Here is a 16817-nt window from a genome sequence, read left to right on the forward strand (position 1 = left end):
GAACACGTATCCTGAGAGAGACAAATTGGTTTCAATAAGGCTCTTTAATTCATGAAAAATGGCCCCTCCACATCCCAAAGAGGATAAAATGTATGAGGCCATCAAGACCTAATCCAATACACAAAAATGACATCCTCATACACATAAATCTGTGCACAGTCATTTTACATTGTAAACATGTAACAACAAGTTACAATAAAGCAGGCTAGCGAATGCATGCATCCAGATATACTGGACATCAGGATCCAGGGAAAGCAAACTGGAGAAAAATTCTGCCAATGTCTGTGGACTAAGCTAATGATCTACTGTCCAGACATACTCCTGAAGAGCCTCCCAGGCCAGAAAGGCACAGTCAATGGTCCCTTACTATCCAGTGGCCCTTTTGACATTTCCAAAGTTATTTCAAAACGTGCAAGACCAGGCGGATGCCCACTGCTCACATATCAGAAGGGCTAGATATACAAACTTGATTTTTCCTTGCCATGAAATGGTGTAATGTAAGTGGACATGTACTGATGGCTTCTGCACACATATTCACACTGCAGCTATGTGCAAATTAGCAGTAGTAGGGCTTAAAAAGTATTCACAACTAGCAAATAGTTCTGTACTTGTACACTGAGACACACTTCTGTATTGTTATCATACATACAGTATCTTCAACTGTAGATTTGTAAATTGTCCTTGTTTTTGTCATGTCATTCTTCGCACAATATTTATTTTACAGCAAAAAGGGATGAATGATGTCATACTTTGCTGCGTTTTGACTGGCCCTCGGTGGCTGGGCCGTGCCTTTTGTTGCGATGATGCGGAAAGGTTGGCATGAGTTCTGGTTCGCATGCTGTAAGGGAGACAAGGGCTGATTATGACAAGATAACTACCATCAACTCATTCAACTTTGCACCATAGTCTAGCACAGTACTTACGCAAAGGTTTTTCTTTAAAGTAGGAGCTCTCTAAGCTGTCTCTAGCAGAGGCCCTAAAAAAAAGGCAAAGCCAGAGGTTGAACATGCAGGTACTACACAACAGATCCCATTAAAGCTGTTTATGAATGACAAAATATTTTTTAGACTTTTTAAAATGTCTTCACATCAGTTTTCATAGCTGCTTCCTCAATACAACTATACTTAAAAATACAGTGTGATGCAGTTGGTATCTCATCTCTACAGGCAATGAAATTACAGCCCTTCCTTCTATGCTGATTGGCTGGAATTGTTTAGTGCTTGGCCCGTGTCACTGTGTATGGGACAGGGTCGTAGGGCTGTGCTGAATAGGTGTCTACCTGCGCTGAGGGTTGTACATGAAAAGCAGGTTGAGCAGACGCAAGCCAGCCTCCGAGAGCCAGGTGAATTTGTTCTTCAGGTTGTTGTATGGCTGCTTCCTCAGACTGTACTGACCCACAAGAGGCAGCCGAGAAAAACCCTGTGATGCAAGCAACAAATGTACCTCAGGGAAGAGACATAGTGTCATAACATAATGGCACAAGAGCAGAAAACAAATGCACAGAGGCGGTCCTAGCTTCTATGATGCACATATTTATTTATTTATCTATTATTTTGTTTATTGCAATCACTCGTGCCGCCTATATGAGGATCTGCCAGTGCAGCAAACCAAGTCAGGGCTTCAGTCTGGATACTTGGTAGAAAACCATTCTGAAGGTAGTTGTGCTCCATCGACTGAGACATATACAGTACATAGACAAAACCATTGCTTGCTTGTGCTTGAGGAACCCAATATGACTTTGACAACATGATTTTCTTCATGGTTCTAAGATCCAGCAAGAGAAACAGAGACAATCGGACAGTACCGGCCATATGTTCTCGTTGGGCGTCCCCAGGAGCTGCACGATCAAGTCCACCTGCTGAATCTCTGAGCCACCCGGCAACAGGGGCTTATGGGCCAGAAGCTCTGCCAGGATGCAGCCCACTGCCCTGTGGGCGAGAAGGGGGGGGGGGGGGGGGGGGGGTTATTACAGAGCACCACAACTCACAAGGATTGTATGACCACCTGCAGAGCTCCTGAGAATTACAACCACTATAGGAGCCCTCCTGGGCGGGGAGGGCTAGTTCGAAAGAACAGTGTCAGCATGTGGAGGATTGACTGTTCCCTGTGAGGGGAGGAAATCCAATAGCTCAAGACGGGACCTCCAGTAAATCAGCGCATGATTGGGCAGTTAGCCAACGTGGACAGTTACCCTAACCCTAACCCTAGCAACATGGCAGACGTACGTACCACATGTCCAGGGCTGTGGTCTGAGTCTTGGACCCAAGTAGAAGCTCTGGAGCTCTGTACCTGCAGGACAAGAGAAAGAAAGAGTGATAGTGTCAGAAAGAGTGAGAGAGAATATTACAGACAGGATTGAGAGAGCTTTAGGGGACAGAGAACACCATGACATCTGGTGGCCTTACCACAGCGTCACCACACGAGGGGTCATAGGCTGGAGGGGAACACCATAGACCCGTGCCAAACCAAAGTCGGCTTAAAGGAGAGGAAAACAACTGTAGTAAGACAATCAGGCTTTTCTAAGAACAGCCTCAGCCTATTGTAAAACAAGTCTGCACGACAGCCACAGTAAATTTGTAGTATATAAGTAAGTGTTTGAATTATAATGCCCATGAACCACATCTGTGTATGCAGCCACTCACCTATCTTAACACAGCCTTTGTCAGTCATGAGTAGATTGGAGACTTTAAGATCCCTGCCAGTCACAAATAAACAGAAGCAACCCATCTAAATAAAATAAATAGAGCTACTGCTTTGGACGGTTCAGAGCAACTTCATCTGAAACAGTTCCCTGGCAGCCAGCGCACAGGTCAAGCACATCTTAGGAGTGCCATGGACTGAAGGAAAATGGACTAGCCAGGGCTTAGGGATTTAGGAGACAGCCAGAGGTCTTACCTGTGGAGAATGAAGTTATGGTGAAGATAAGCCAGTCCCTTAAGCAACTGCAGAACAATGCACTTCACCTACGAAAAAGGACCGCACCGTTGAGCACTCAGATGCTTAATCAACATTGACATGTGGATGTACATGTAATGTATACATCTGTGTGTGTACCTGTGCCTCTGAGAAAGGAGATTGCATGTTTTCCAGCAGGCTTGCCAGGTCCTGCTCACAGTAGCCCATGACCAGAAAGAGGCTGAGAGGAAACCCACACAGACATCAGTCAAAACTACTTGTGCTGATTCAGAATCAGACCACAGTGCAGATGTGTGTACCTTACCTTTCTAAATGGTTGCCCACCACGACCTCCTTAAGTTCCACTATATTAGGATGCCTCAGCTCGAGGAGCAGGGTAATCTCCCTTAAACTGCTGATTGGTATACCTGAATCACAGACACCCAAAATTAAAAGCAGCATCTAACTCATGGGAGGAAGCATCACATTTCAGCAGTAAACAAGGTGAAGACAAAATAATCTAGTTTAAATGTGTTTATTGACATGACACACTCACCATCTTTCTCCTTGTCCATCCGCACTTTCTTAAGAGCCACAATCTCATCTGTCTTTGTGTCACGAGCTCTATCTAGAGAGTATAACATAGCAATATAAAAATCCCTCTTTTTCTGACCACTGTCACATAAGAAATTCCATGACAATAAATTACTTACACACAATGCCATATGTTCCTTCACCTATCCGATTAAGTTTCTCAAACTCCTTGACACTTCTGCAGTTCCCCAGCTGTTAAGATATGGTTGGCATTTTAGGCTGCATCAAAGAATTTTCATTCAAACTCATACGAACAGTAGGATCTTTACAAGTTTCCAGGTACAGTATAGTAAAGCCTGTTAAGTAATTGACGTTAGAGGTGTTCTAAACTAGCCCACTGACGTTACATTGAGATTAACTTAACCGATCTGTGGTTAAGGTTAAATGCTAATCGATGAAGGAGGACTTTAGCCTGAACTGCAGAAAGGGAGAAGTGCTTTAACGTTACACAAAATATACTTTGCAGGAAGACCTCCTGTTAAGCGCTCCGAACACTTTAGCCTGAACTGCAGAAAGGGAGAAGTGCTTTAGACAAAACATGCTTTGCAGGAAGACATCCTGTTAAACGCTCCAAATACTCACCCTGTCTTTTTGTGGAACTGTAAATGTCTTGCCATTTTTGAGAGATTTCAATTTGATCGGATCCTGATTCGCCTCCGTCGTCGTCGTCTCCATCGGAAAACTGCGATGTTCTTCGCACACTGTTAATGAATATTTTTAGAGCAAGGCTTAGCCAACCATAAACTTTCGCGGAGTTAACAATAATGCAATTCACAGATGCACATGCACACGCACACGCACACACACACACACACAATAATGATAATAATAATGATAATAATAATAATAATAAGTAAAAAAATAATAACAATTATTAATATTGTTACATCAAAATGGAGAATGAGTGTGAGAATGTTTATAGCCTAAATATTGGAGGCCATACCTGGGTGAAAATGTCATATTTATGATGTAAACATACAGGTCATTAAGGACGGGTGGTAATAGGCCCACGTCCAACACATATAGGTGATCTTCTAGGTATGGCCTCCCTTGCTTCACGTCCAGCCTCTTCAATAGTTTTGGCAGGGGGCTCAGCCAGTAGGTCCTCTCTTGAAGGGGCTGTAATTATGATGCTTGGGGGTGGTGGAGGGCCACAGCTCAACGAAGAGTCACAGCTCTGTAATGATGTAGTTGAATTGGGTTCAGCTACAACAGTGAAAAGTGGGAAGACATGACTCATTCTTAAGCATCAGTTATGAGAATTTGTATGACAAGTTTATTTAGGTCAGCTGAACAATATTATGCCTAAACATGGTCTAGGATACTGAGTTTCCATTATTACAACCATGCCATTTACATTATATTAGCACAAACAAATGAACAGATACTATTATTTTATGTAGGTATACAGCCTAGCCTACAGTATGTAGAGCGACAATTCAGTCATTGACTATGAAAAGTCTACATTGTTCTTAGAAAGCTGTGCCGTATCTCTAAAGTGGATTACTGGCATTTTCCTAAGCAAGCCATGACCATTACAATGTTCATCACAATTCTTTTACATAATATTGCTCACGTTCACTTTCAACCCCAATAAAGTTGCTAGGTATTAGAATAAATTAATTATGAGCAATTTCAGTATTTGATACACATTTATCCAAAGCACATCAACAACCATCAGCAACCAACAACAACCAACAAAACAACCTATTGGCCACAACTTACCAGCATTGTTGATGTTCTTGCTTGCGCCAGACCCCATTCCCCATGAAAAGGAAAGGATTCAGTGTGGCAGGCATCTACATCAAACTGCTGTTACTGTGATACTGTAGACTAAAATCTCTCTCTCCCCCTCCCTCTCTCTCTCTCCACTCACTCACTCAATCCAACAATCTGTCTCAATCCCTGTCGAACAATTGGTTCACACACAATTAGGTCAATGCCTGTGCACTGAATAGAATGAGATGGGGCTTATTTTCAAACTCTTTTGTATGAAGATTTCCATTAGATGCCAATTAAATTAGACCCATTTGGCTATATATTTAGGCTAGGCTACTGGACTTTATTAAATAAATGATCGAATTATCATATTTAGCTGACATATGTATTCTATTGTTTGTATGTAACTAGCTGATCATAACAACAGGCCTCAAACTTTTTAAATATTTGTTTATAGATGCCTGTTTTAGTCTCTTCGTGGATTAATTTGGCCATCATTTATCACGTGACAACACTGAGCCAGAACCAGGAAGAAGATTGCCAAGAAGGAAAACAACATATACCTGAAATTAGAAGTAGCTGTGTCAGCGCCGTGAGAATTAACAAAAAGGAAAGAACAAACACCCACTGCCATGGACGGTAACGTATTCTAGTTTAATCCTTCAAAAGACCAGCCACTTGCTGGTCAGCGTGTTAGTATTGATTGTCTGAATGTTTAGCCTAAAAGCTAACGTTAGCAATCTAGCCAGGGAGGGAGGTAGCTAGCTGGCTTAGAAAGCAAGGTTGGTTAATTATATGATTGTGATTTACCAGTTGACAGTACATACCAGACAGGAAGAACCCGCATTTCTGTCAATATTGTTAATATGTCATTATGCTCCACTGACGATTTATTTTACTCATATATCAAACTTTTTAAATATCTCCAGCCATCCTGCTAGCCACCGCCGCCGCCTAGCTAACGTTAGTCCATGTTGGCTAATTTTACGTCAAGACTACTTTATCTATTTGCTTTTACTTGTAATGTTACCCGTTTCTTAATCTAACCAGATAGATAGACACATAGTTCATAACGTTCCTTGAAAATACTCGTTAAGGTTAAATTAGATACCTTGCAAAACTACCTGTTAAGCTAACATTAACGTCATCTGTCATGCAAAAATTCTTCATAATATGTTCTCTAAGCAACAACGCCGTGTTATAATTTATATTATATGTAATATGTAATGATGCTGTATACTAATTTGAGAAATAAGTCAATGCGCCTGTGTGAGACAGTGACAGTGAGCTAATTGTTCGTAACACTATGTTTAAGATAATGTATGTCCAGCACCTGCGTGTTCAGGCCATGTGCAGTCAGGGGTTGTCTCAAGTGTATATTGCTGTCAGTTCTTAACTGATTATGAAGTGATGGCTGGAGCTTTATACAGTCTATTAACATCAGGAAGTACTTCACTGTATAAGTATAATTTTGGACAATGTGAGAGTGAAACCCTCTTATGTCATGTCATGTCATGTAATATGATGTAATGTTTTTCTCGATGTCTTTTCCCAATAGAGACACTCTTTCAATTAAAGGTAAATAACCACTAATTTACACTGAAAATCAAAGACCTTGTACAATAGAACTGATGTAATTACCTCCAATGAAAATTAACAGCTTTAGGACAATTACAGATTTTTTGGACTATTTGACTATTAACTCTCATTTTAAAGTTTACAGCAAAGCAGTTGGAAAGACTGTCAAAGAAGGCAGAGAAGGACTCAAAGGCCGAACAAGCCAAGGTTAAGAAGGTATGTACAAATAGGATTGTTTAACCATTTATGATGTGTTTGAGACTAGTTGTAACATAATATAATGTTGACTGCGTAAATGGTGTGGCATTGTTGTCTTCTAATAGGATGGAGTTAAAAAATACATTTTGTTCCCCATAGCAGCATTGTACACGTGCTAATGACACATATTAATCTGGGGAACAAAGTGAGCATCTTGTATCTGGACCTAGGCCAGTCATATTTTCAAAAGGCATGGTCACTGTAATAATGGAAATATCCTGAGTAATGGTGGTCGAAGGCTGTTCATTTGTAGATACTGTCCTATAGACCGTACTGTGCAAATTTCATCAGGGAGCTAATTGATTTTTCTAGCCATGTAATGAAATCTCGCTCTTGCTTTCTTGTCAGGATGTTTATTTACATGCTAAATACTGTACTCTTTTCAATATATGGTAAAAAGATAGCACTCCAAATCATACAGAAATGAGAGATTAAGCTGCTGCAATGCTTTTTTGCTAAAGCTTTATTGTCTTGACTTTGATAAAGTAGACTTTGATTACAACCACAAATGATGATTATGGTATAATCATACAGATGTTTCTGAAAAGCTGTTTTCAGACATGACGTCCAGACAATGCTCGAGTAATTAGATCCCGACCTTAAACGCAGTCGGGTGTTCAAAAATGATCCTTACACAACGGACATTGCACGGATGGGACTTGTTTGTACCTGGAGTAAATACTCGGGGTAGTTCAAATGAGGGGAGAATCCAGGATTGACGCACATATTGTGTGTCACAGTATGACACACAATATGTATGGCAATGCTAAAATGGCAAGTCTAGATCGTTGAAATGAAAAGAAGGTCTGAAAACATTACACACATGGAGAACAGTGGCCTAGAATGGTTGATCATCAGAACTTCTTGTCTTTGCAAAGTAGCGCCAGTCTGTCATGAACGAGAATTCATGGATGAACTTGATTACGACAAAGTGCATGTTTGAAAGGGACTTTAGATTCTTTAACAATTGTGTTAAGCTCTTGTAAATGAGGACATTTCAAGGTGAAGGTCATTCCAAATTTCTGTTTGTTTTGCTTTTGTACAATAATAGAAGGAATTGGAGAATGACAGTCACCAAACCAGGTTGAAGTTAGCATGACCTGTTCATGTACAGCAGCTTCAAGGTTTGAGGATACACCCTAGCCCTCATATACAGTTTCAGCTGGTGACCAGCAGGGGGCAGGGCATCACATGATTTGGAAAGTCATGTCTTTTCTGACCTAATGGAAAATGTTGTAGCTTAAAGACACTTCTGTTCTTTTTTACAAGCTGTTTCCCAGCAGTGTAAAATAAATACAGCTTAGAAGAGGTCATTGACTGAAATCCAAAACAGATGTAGAAATGCCAGGTTTTCATGTTTACTGTCCTAAAAAGGAAGTCGGTTGCATATTTAACTTAACCACAAGAGAACCACACTGGATGTTAGGCATTGTATTAACACCAGATTTTGCGATGAAAGACAGACACGGAAGAATCCTCTTGCAAAGTGTCTGACTGAAGGTCTTTGGTATTCAATTCTCTGAATTGTCTACAGCTGATAACAGTATCAAGCCCACTCACAGTGCTAACCCTAAAGGATAGTTTCCAGTATTATATTTTATGATTTTCAGCAAAACAAGCTCAATCAGGTTACCTGTAGATGAGTTTGTTTTGGTGTTTGTGTGTGGTCTTTCCTGACTCCAGGCCCTCCAGCAGAAGAATGTGGAGTGTGCCAGGGTGTATGCCGAGAACGCCATTCGCAAAAAAAATGAGGGTGTCAACTGGCTACGCATGGCCTCACGTGTGGACGCTGTGGCCTCTAAGGTCCAGACCGCAGTCACCATGAAAGGAGTGAGTATGAGTGTCTTTTCAGACTATGACCAATACACAGCTCACTGAAATCTATAATGCCAATGAGTCACAACATGCATAACACTGGTTAAAAAATGTGTCCATGATACTGCCTTAGCTGATCAAAAATGTGAAATATCAGAGTTGGACCATGGCTTTCAGGGCAAGGACCATACAAAGAGTAAGGTTTGCCATTTGGAAGCTTAGTTGCAGGGTGATACTTCAGCCTTCAGGGATTGACATAAGGGGCGTTTATATCACTGGTGACTGTTTTGTATTTGTGTAGCACCCTTATGAACAGATGATTGATCTGTTTTGCAGAATGGAGATACTTATGCTGCCATACATGTTATCATATTCCACTTTTCATAACATAGGTCACAAAGAACATGACTCAGGTGACCAAGGCCCTAGATAAGGCTCTTGGCTCCATGGATTTGCAGAAGGTGTCAGCCGTCATGGACAAGTTTGAGACACAGGTGCAGAACCTGGACGTTCACACCTCGGTAAGTTCCACCTAACCACTCTAGACTGAGTAAGGATATTTTATATAAGGTCTATAGTTTATATTGCACAGTGATCTTTTTACCTGCTTCAGGTATTAAGATCTCTTAGCGGGTAGTTTTATTTACATTTATGTGTATTTACGTTACGTTATTCCTTAGTTTGGTTGTGGCTATCTTTGTCCTTCAGTCTTTGATCATATTGCAGCTTCCCACATTACCTGCAGTATGTTCCTGTTTCTTGTTGTTGTTATTGTTGATGTTATCAGTCCAGCTAGTGAACGGCAATTCCTACTTCTCCACCTTCCCCTTCAGGTGATGGAGGACTCGATGAGCTCTGCCACCACCCTGACCACACCCCAGGAGCAGGTGGACGACCTGATAGTGCAGATAGCCGAGGAGAGCGGCCTGGAGGTAATGGACCAGCTCAACCAGCTGCCAGCTGGTGCCAGTTCTCTGGGGGAGAGCTCCCGGGCCCAGGAGAGGGAGGACCAGCTTTCGCGCAGGTAAGTAGTCACACACACACACACACACACACACACACACACATACACACACACAATGTCAGCGTACCTGGATGATCCATACGACATTGGAGCGCAAATCGTGAGGGGCTCTCTTCGCAGGGCGAGGGGTTTTAGAGACCGCCATATATAGACTATATATATGTATATACCCGGACGATATTCTCTATGAAGATATAGATTGTCAGCCGAAGGAATTCGTTATCTTTGTCAGATGATCTAGGCAGAAGTCTCTAATGTCACCCGTCATAGCAATGCCCTTACATGGACATTCATGTATTCCATCTAATCGGTGATGCTGAACATCTGATACTGTATGTCCGAAAATAAATCGGACATAGGCCTATAAACTACAGTATGTTGAACATCTGAGCAAGAATACCCTAAAATAAATTGGACATAGCCTACAGTAGGCCTAATAAATTAAAATCTCCATTTTAACAAACTTGTTGAATTGAATGTCATATTACTGTACCCTGCACATAAAGGCTACACATTTCCACAGCACCAGAATCCGACCGAATGCCTCCCTCAACCCCTTCCATAATCGGCCTTCTACTGTTATTTGCGATGGCCAACTCCTCTGCTACTGTAAAACACTCTAGTTCAAAGACACCTTTTTCTTGTTAGCTGTAAAACAGAGGCCAAGTGAAGGCTATAAGCATACTAGGCCTACATGTTTTCATAATTAAGAAATATTAATGCAAGCTATGACTATATAAACCACTATTCTGAATAATGTGTTTATGTTTCATTTTCACCTGCTGCCATGTGCGTTTGGCAATGGTGTTGTATCTGAAATGTTCACAGGATTAGGCATACACTAAATCAGTCAATTACTATAATCTATATGCCCACTTCTAAATTGTGTTGCATCTGTAGGCATTTCTATGAACTCAAAATAGGCAATTTAATAATTTCAACTCATTTCATACATTCCGCAAGATATTAATCCTCCGTAACACATATTGGAAGAACATGTGGAAATAAAACTTTACTTTTAGGCATTTAGGCTACCCGATCTGCAATACGTTGCCAACAGCCTTGCCTTGCTTTGTTCACTGCCGACGTATTTGATTTTTGTAGAGTGGGTTTTAATTCCTCATAACTTGTCATAATAATTGTGCATTCCTCATCCATAAAATAAGGTGATCGCGTCATCACTGAAAGTGGTGACTTGCGCTGCAACCCGCCCCTTTTATGTAAACGCGCACAAACTCCAATTAGGTTAACCCCGGCTCAACAAATCAACTTCATAATCAGCGTCGTCGTACCGATTAACACCACTTAAGATAACCAGGTTTTGTCAACCCCGGTTTAACAAAGTAACCCTGGGTTACATCTGGGTAGGTTAAGCTCCCTTCGTAGTACAGGCCCCAGGTCAACACCTTGAACTTGTTGTGTGTCTCAAACCATTCCTGAATCATTTTTGCTTTGTTATGGGGTGCATTATCCTGTTGTAAGAGGCCACTGCCATCAGGGAATACCGTTTCCATGAATGGGTGTACATGGTCTGCAACAATTCTTAGGTAGGTGGTACGAGTCACATGAATGGCAGGCCCCAAGGTTTCCCAGTAGAACATTGCCCAAAGCATCACACTGCCTCTGTCTGTTTGCCTTCTTCCCATAATGCATCCTGGGGCCATGTGTTCCCCAGGTAAACAATGCACCCAGCAATCCACACGATGTAAAAGAAAACATGATTAATCAGACCAGGCCACTTTCTTCCATTGCTCTGTGGTCCAGTTCTGATTCTCATGTGCCATTGTTGGTTTTCGGTAGTGGACAGGAGTCAGCATGGGCACCATGACAGGTCTGCGACTACACAGCCCCATACGCAACATACTGTGATGCACTGTGTGTTCTGACACCTTTCTATCAGAACCAGCATGAACTTTTTCAGCAATTTGAGCTACAGTAGCTCTTTTGTTTTATCCAACCACACAGGCCAGCCTTCACTCTCCACATGCACCAGTGAGCCTTTGCCACCCATGGCCTGTTGCCGTCACAATTTGGGCCTTATCAAAGTCTCTCTAATCTTTATGCTGTCCCATTTTCACATCAACTTAAAGGAGAAAATGTTCACTTGTTGCCTAATATATCCCACCCACTGGCCAGTGCCATGATAACAAGATAATCAGTGTTATTCACTTCATATGTCAGTAGTCATACTGATATGGCTGATCGGTCTACTATGGATATATGAACCATATCTGGCTGCATAGTATGCCCACGATTTATTATTAATTGATTAGCTTTGTGGTCTATATGCAAGTCCAAGATATCAATTCTCAATGTATTGTTTTGTCTCCACCCCTTTGAAGATTTTAGTATACTGTAGTATAGAAATTAGACACGTTTCAAATTTCAGAAGCTAGAATCCAAACTTTTTTCATCTGTTGTACCTTGTTGGTGGAACGCGCTACCAGTTCCTACTAGAGCAGGGACATCCCTCTCCATCTTCAAAAAACCCCTGAAGACCCAGCTCTTCAGAGAACATCTCCTCTCGTAGCACTACTTACAACTAGTCTTGCTGATCCTAGCACTTACTGTACCACCTGACTAGAACTGACACTTGACTGTTTAAAAACAGCACTCACTGATGCACTTATTCTTATTGTACTCTACCTTTTTAGAATAGAATAGAATGGAATATACTTTATTGTCATGCCTGCATGAAAATTATCTTTGGTCTCACTGATAGGAATAGTATAAAACACAGAGGAAACATAGAGTAGACACATTCATTCCATTACACGCAGACATATATCCACAGGATTAACACAACACCGCACATCACATGTATCCCCTCCCTCTAGCCCACACACACATGCAAACACATCAGATACAAGGCAAAAAGCATCAGTTCCAGCCCATTTGTAGTGCTGGCTACACCTCCCTTCTGTCTATTTTTTCCATTGTTTGTTGACCATGGAAATTGCATTTGGAATAAAAGAGTTTTTGTATATATTTCTCCTTGCCATGTGTACTCTGTAGTGCCGCCCTAGGGGGAGGAGCTTAAATTCAGAATGAAGGGGGCGTGTGTCATCATCTAGTATGTTCATGGCTTTTCTGTGTACTGCAGTGCTGTATAGATTATCTGGTGTTTTTTGAGGTCGCCCTATGATTTTCCCTGCCATTTTAACAATTCTGGACAGCTTGTTCTTATTGTGTAAAGTCAAGTGACTATACCAGACAGAAATGTTATAGGTAAGGATGATCTCTACTAAACTGACATATATCCTCTCAAGAATATTACAGCTGACTCCAAATCCCTTCAATTTCCTAATTAAAAACAGTCTTTGGCTGGGCTTTTTGCATATAGCATCAGCAAAAAAATGGTCCTAGAATTGTTGAGAGAATTGCTTTAAAAAGCTGTTTACTGTTGTTAGTCACTTTGGCTAAAAATGTGTCTGCCTAATGTAATGTAATAATGTAAAGAATCAGATTCTGCCCTTTTTAAAAAAAAAAAAAACAATTATCAAAATAACTGGCGATTATTGTAGAAGTTGACAGCTAATCAGTTAAAGTTCATTGATAAAGTTGCAACTTAATGCTTCTCTCAGAAACCTCTAAATAAATTCACTGTTTTGTCAGTGTTATTGTTTAGAATTGGTGTCTAAACAGTGAATTGCACTGACTTTTATACACGTGCACACACACACACACACACACACACATATCAGTAGACGTCCAGGCATATATGGATTTGTTCTTGTTCTTCCCAGGTTGGCCGCCTTGCGGAACTGAGGACCCGTCTCAGTGGCTGTTTCGTAGAGTGGAGAGCAGAGGCTAGATGTTCACTGAGAAAGAGACAACCAGGACAGTTTGGCTCTCTGCAATTCTATTGAACTGTTCCTACAGTGAAGACCTGACAAGCCTTTATTGATTCACCCGTCTATTTATATACACATTGGCGCTCGGTGTGGCTGAAAATACTACTGAGTGTGTGTTTCGTTCTTTCTCCCGCCCACGCACGCACACACACTCACTTTCTCCCGTTTTACACTGTAAACAATCTGTCTCCCCTGTGACTTTTTGTCCTCCCTTTCTATTTCTGTCTTGTCTCTTTCCCATCACCTCTTTCCCCATATGTCCCCCTCTCTCTTCTGTTCTCTCCTCTGTCGCCCCCCACCCACACACCCACACACACACCCACACACACACACACACACACACACACATACATACAGATGCTGGCTGTATTGTGAGCCCCTCACATCTGAGGTTCAGTATCCGATCGGAAGAGCAGAGCTCAACATAGTCTTTTATCCAGAGATGTTTTCAATATGTACAAAGGAAATGTAAAAAAAGTTTACTGTATTTAGGAATGAGTGCTGCTTTCAGCCCGGCCATATCCTTGGATGATGGCTCTCATCTTTTCCCCATAGCAATTTAGGTATCACGGTCTTCTCGAGAGTTTTATATACAATACCTGTTTTGTTCAAACTGAGGCAGGAATACGATAATACAAGAGCTGAAATGGAAAAACAGGATTGCAGGGGATCGTTCTGATGCAGTCATGGGAGCTGCCAACCATAGAACATGTCTCTTTCCCTGACTTGTTTTGCTGTAGATATTAGTCAGAACAGGAACATGGATATTTAGGAGAAACACTAAGACATCTGGGAACTGGTTTCCTTTTGACCCCCCCCCCCCCTCCTTCCACTCCTGTATCACATCATTTAAAGTCATGGGACTTAGTCACAGCATAAACAGTCATCATTTGCATTGCATGCAGTGTAATACTGCTGCAAAATGCATAATTTTTTGCTCTGTAAAACAGCTTTTGAATTTGTGTAATACATTGGTAACTGTTTTTTGTTTTTTTGTTGTTGCTGGATTATTCAATTTTATTTTTTTTATTTCTTTTTCAGTGATTCATGTTTTTATTGTTCTGATGTGTCTGGTTTCTTTGGTGAATTGTTTGTTGTTGTTGTTGTTTTTTCATGAATGCCTTACTGTCACACAGCTGCTTGTCTGGGTGCTCTTCCTCAGTGCCTCTGTTAGAAAACCCATAGAGAGCTTAAGAGCTGTAACGACAATAAGAACACCCCCACCCACCCACACACCTCCCATCTCATCCCATCCACCATCATTACCATTACTGGCTCCATGTTGTCATGGAAACAAGGAAGTCCCCTTTCTCTCTCTCACACACACTCTGTAGTCCTGCCACAATCAGCCCTGGGTGAATCTTTGCTTGGTTCCTTCTGCCATGATGACTATCATCATTTTAATTTCAGTTTGTTTTGTTTGGTGGCTCTCCCCGTCTCAGTTGAGATGGTAGGGCAGGGGTTTATTTGTACTTTAACTTACAAAAATGACTCAAAGCGGCAGAGATCTTTCTTTTGTATATTTAACTTGTGGAAATAAAATTCCCTCTGATATTATTTTTTGTGTGTCAGTTTTATTATTGCATGTAACTGTTAACACAGTTGATCTTGCTCTCTTACATTGTCTGTAATATTGCTGTGACACCTGTCAATGCCTATTAGGCTAATGTAATCTGCATTAGGAAGGGATGTGAATCTGCTCATCACAAAGAGCATTGCAGCTTGGGAACGAATTGACTCGGGGCAGTTTTGTTTTTCCTGTGTCAGGTACGAGCTGGTTTCCCCCAGCTGCAGTGGTGAGGCACGGCTTTTGCCTTGCCACTCTCCGCAGCTGTCACTCCTGCTAATGTCACAAGAGCTCTTCACATCAGCAGGTTGTCAGGTTCAGAGCGCCACAGCGAGACAACCTCTTTTGTCTTTCTCGGAACCACATCCTGAAACTTGTGAGTCATGATTTGAAGTAGGCCAGCGCGTCTTCTCTGTGACACAGCATTAGCACTGGGGACTCTTTAACAAGGGTTAAACATTGCAAACCAAGGCCATAGCCATAGAGTGAACAGATGGAGTGATATGTTTAAACATATTTTATACTACCCTATCCCACACATAGCATTCTATTTATATTACAAAATGTACATACTGTAACTACACTTATGTACCAATATTCTACTGCTCTTATAATGTTAATGCCATCATACTGTAGACTATACTCCATAATCAACAGTATATCTGTCTATACTGTTAATACTGCACATACACTTTTTTATTATAAGGTTACTGTTAATACACTGCACATATCTGTCTATATTGTCCATACTGCATATCCATATTTATTTTGCTCTTATAGTGTATTGTTAATACACTGCACAAATACCTACTGTGAACCATGCCACTGTCCACACTATTTACACTGCAGTACCTGTCTGTTCACATTGCACTTTTCTACTTTTTTGCACAACTGATTCCACTAACTTCATTTCGTTCTTTCTGTACTTGTACTCTGCACAATGACAATAAAGTTGAATCTAATCTAATCTAATTTTATTTTTTACAATAGTGTCTATAGTAGCCTATTACAGCCTTGTTCTTCCCATATTCGTGTTATTCTATCTTATAACATTCCATGATTATTATAGGAAAATAAGTCCAAATATAGTAGCCAAATTTTGCTTTTAACTTTTATTATTTAAATCTATAATAAATATAAGATTTAAATAATAAATATAATTTACATTTATTATTTAAATCTTAAAAACTATTTTTGCCTGTGATGGAGTGCAGTCACTACAGTTGAGTATGTGTGCTGACTGCCATACCAATGAGCCTGGCTGTTAGGCATTGTGCTCAAGCTGCAGGTTAGGCCATTTGCTATTTATGTTGGATTGCCTGATGCTTCAACAGGCAAAACCTGATTGATCACCTTTGTTTCAACTTTTTGTTGATTTCTCAAATCAGGATGCAACAATTGCACTACCAGCCTGTTTTGTTGATGGCTGTTAAAATGTCTGGAGTTGGGGGGGGGTTGCTATTTACTTTTCCGTTGCAAATAGGTGTGTAAGGTTTCACTCTCATGTTTAGTA

At 41.0% G+C, this 16817-nt stretch overlaps 2 protein-coding genes across 3 annotated transcripts; one reads left to right on the forward strand and one right to left on the reverse strand.

Moving 5' to 3' along the window:
• Nucleotides 1-27: 27 nt before the first annotated feature.
• Nucleotides 28-5351, reverse strand: cdk10 (cyclin-dependent kinase 10). Of its 2 annotated transcripts, XM_042109381.1 has the most exons (15): nucleotides 5215-5351; nucleotides 4433-4695; nucleotides 4072-4190; nucleotides 3609-3681; nucleotides 3452-3523; nucleotides 3221-3323; nucleotides 3055-3136; nucleotides 2896-2963; nucleotides 2643-2695; nucleotides 2406-2475; nucleotides 2230-2289; nucleotides 1805-1928; nucleotides 1280-1419; nucleotides 924-976; nucleotides 28-838 (listed from the first exon to the last, which is right to left on the reverse strand). In XM_042109381.1, exons 3-15 carry the CDS (start codon nucleotides 4162-4164, stop codon nucleotides 744-746), a joined length of 1086 nt encoding a protein of 361 aa, XP_041965315.1. In that variant the 5' UTR covers nucleotides 4165-4190; nucleotides 4433-4695; nucleotides 5215-5351; the 3' UTR covers nucleotides 28-743. The 2 variants fall into 2 exon arrangements, with proteins under 2 accessions (XP_041965315.1, XP_041965316.1); XM_042109382.1 differs by lacking the exons at nucleotides 4433-4695; nucleotides 5215-5351 and having other exon boundaries at nucleotides 3452-3519; nucleotides 4072-4090.
• A 363-nt stretch (nucleotides 5352-5714) lies between these two features.
• On the forward strand, nucleotides 5715-15294 carry chmp1a (charged multivesicular body protein 1A). Its single transcript, XM_042109383.1, has 7 exons — nucleotides 5715-5847; nucleotides 6767-6786; nucleotides 6925-7002; nucleotides 8728-8874; nucleotides 9252-9380; nucleotides 9693-9883; nucleotides 13630-15294. The coding sequence occupies exons 1-7, from the start codon at nucleotides 5841-5843 to the stop codon at nucleotides 13649-13651; spliced, it is 594 nt and encodes a 197-aa protein (XP_041965317.1). The 5' UTR covers nucleotides 5715-5840; the 3' UTR covers nucleotides 13652-15294.
• Nucleotides 15295-16817: the final 1523 nt, after the last annotated feature.

Source organism: Alosa sapidissima, chromosome 11, assembly GCF_018492685.1.
Source record: "Alosa sapidissima isolate fAloSap1 chromosome 11, fAloSap1.pri, whole genome shotgun sequence".
NCBI lineage: Eukaryota > Metazoa > Chordata > Actinopteri > Clupeiformes > Clupeidae > Alosa > Alosa sapidissima.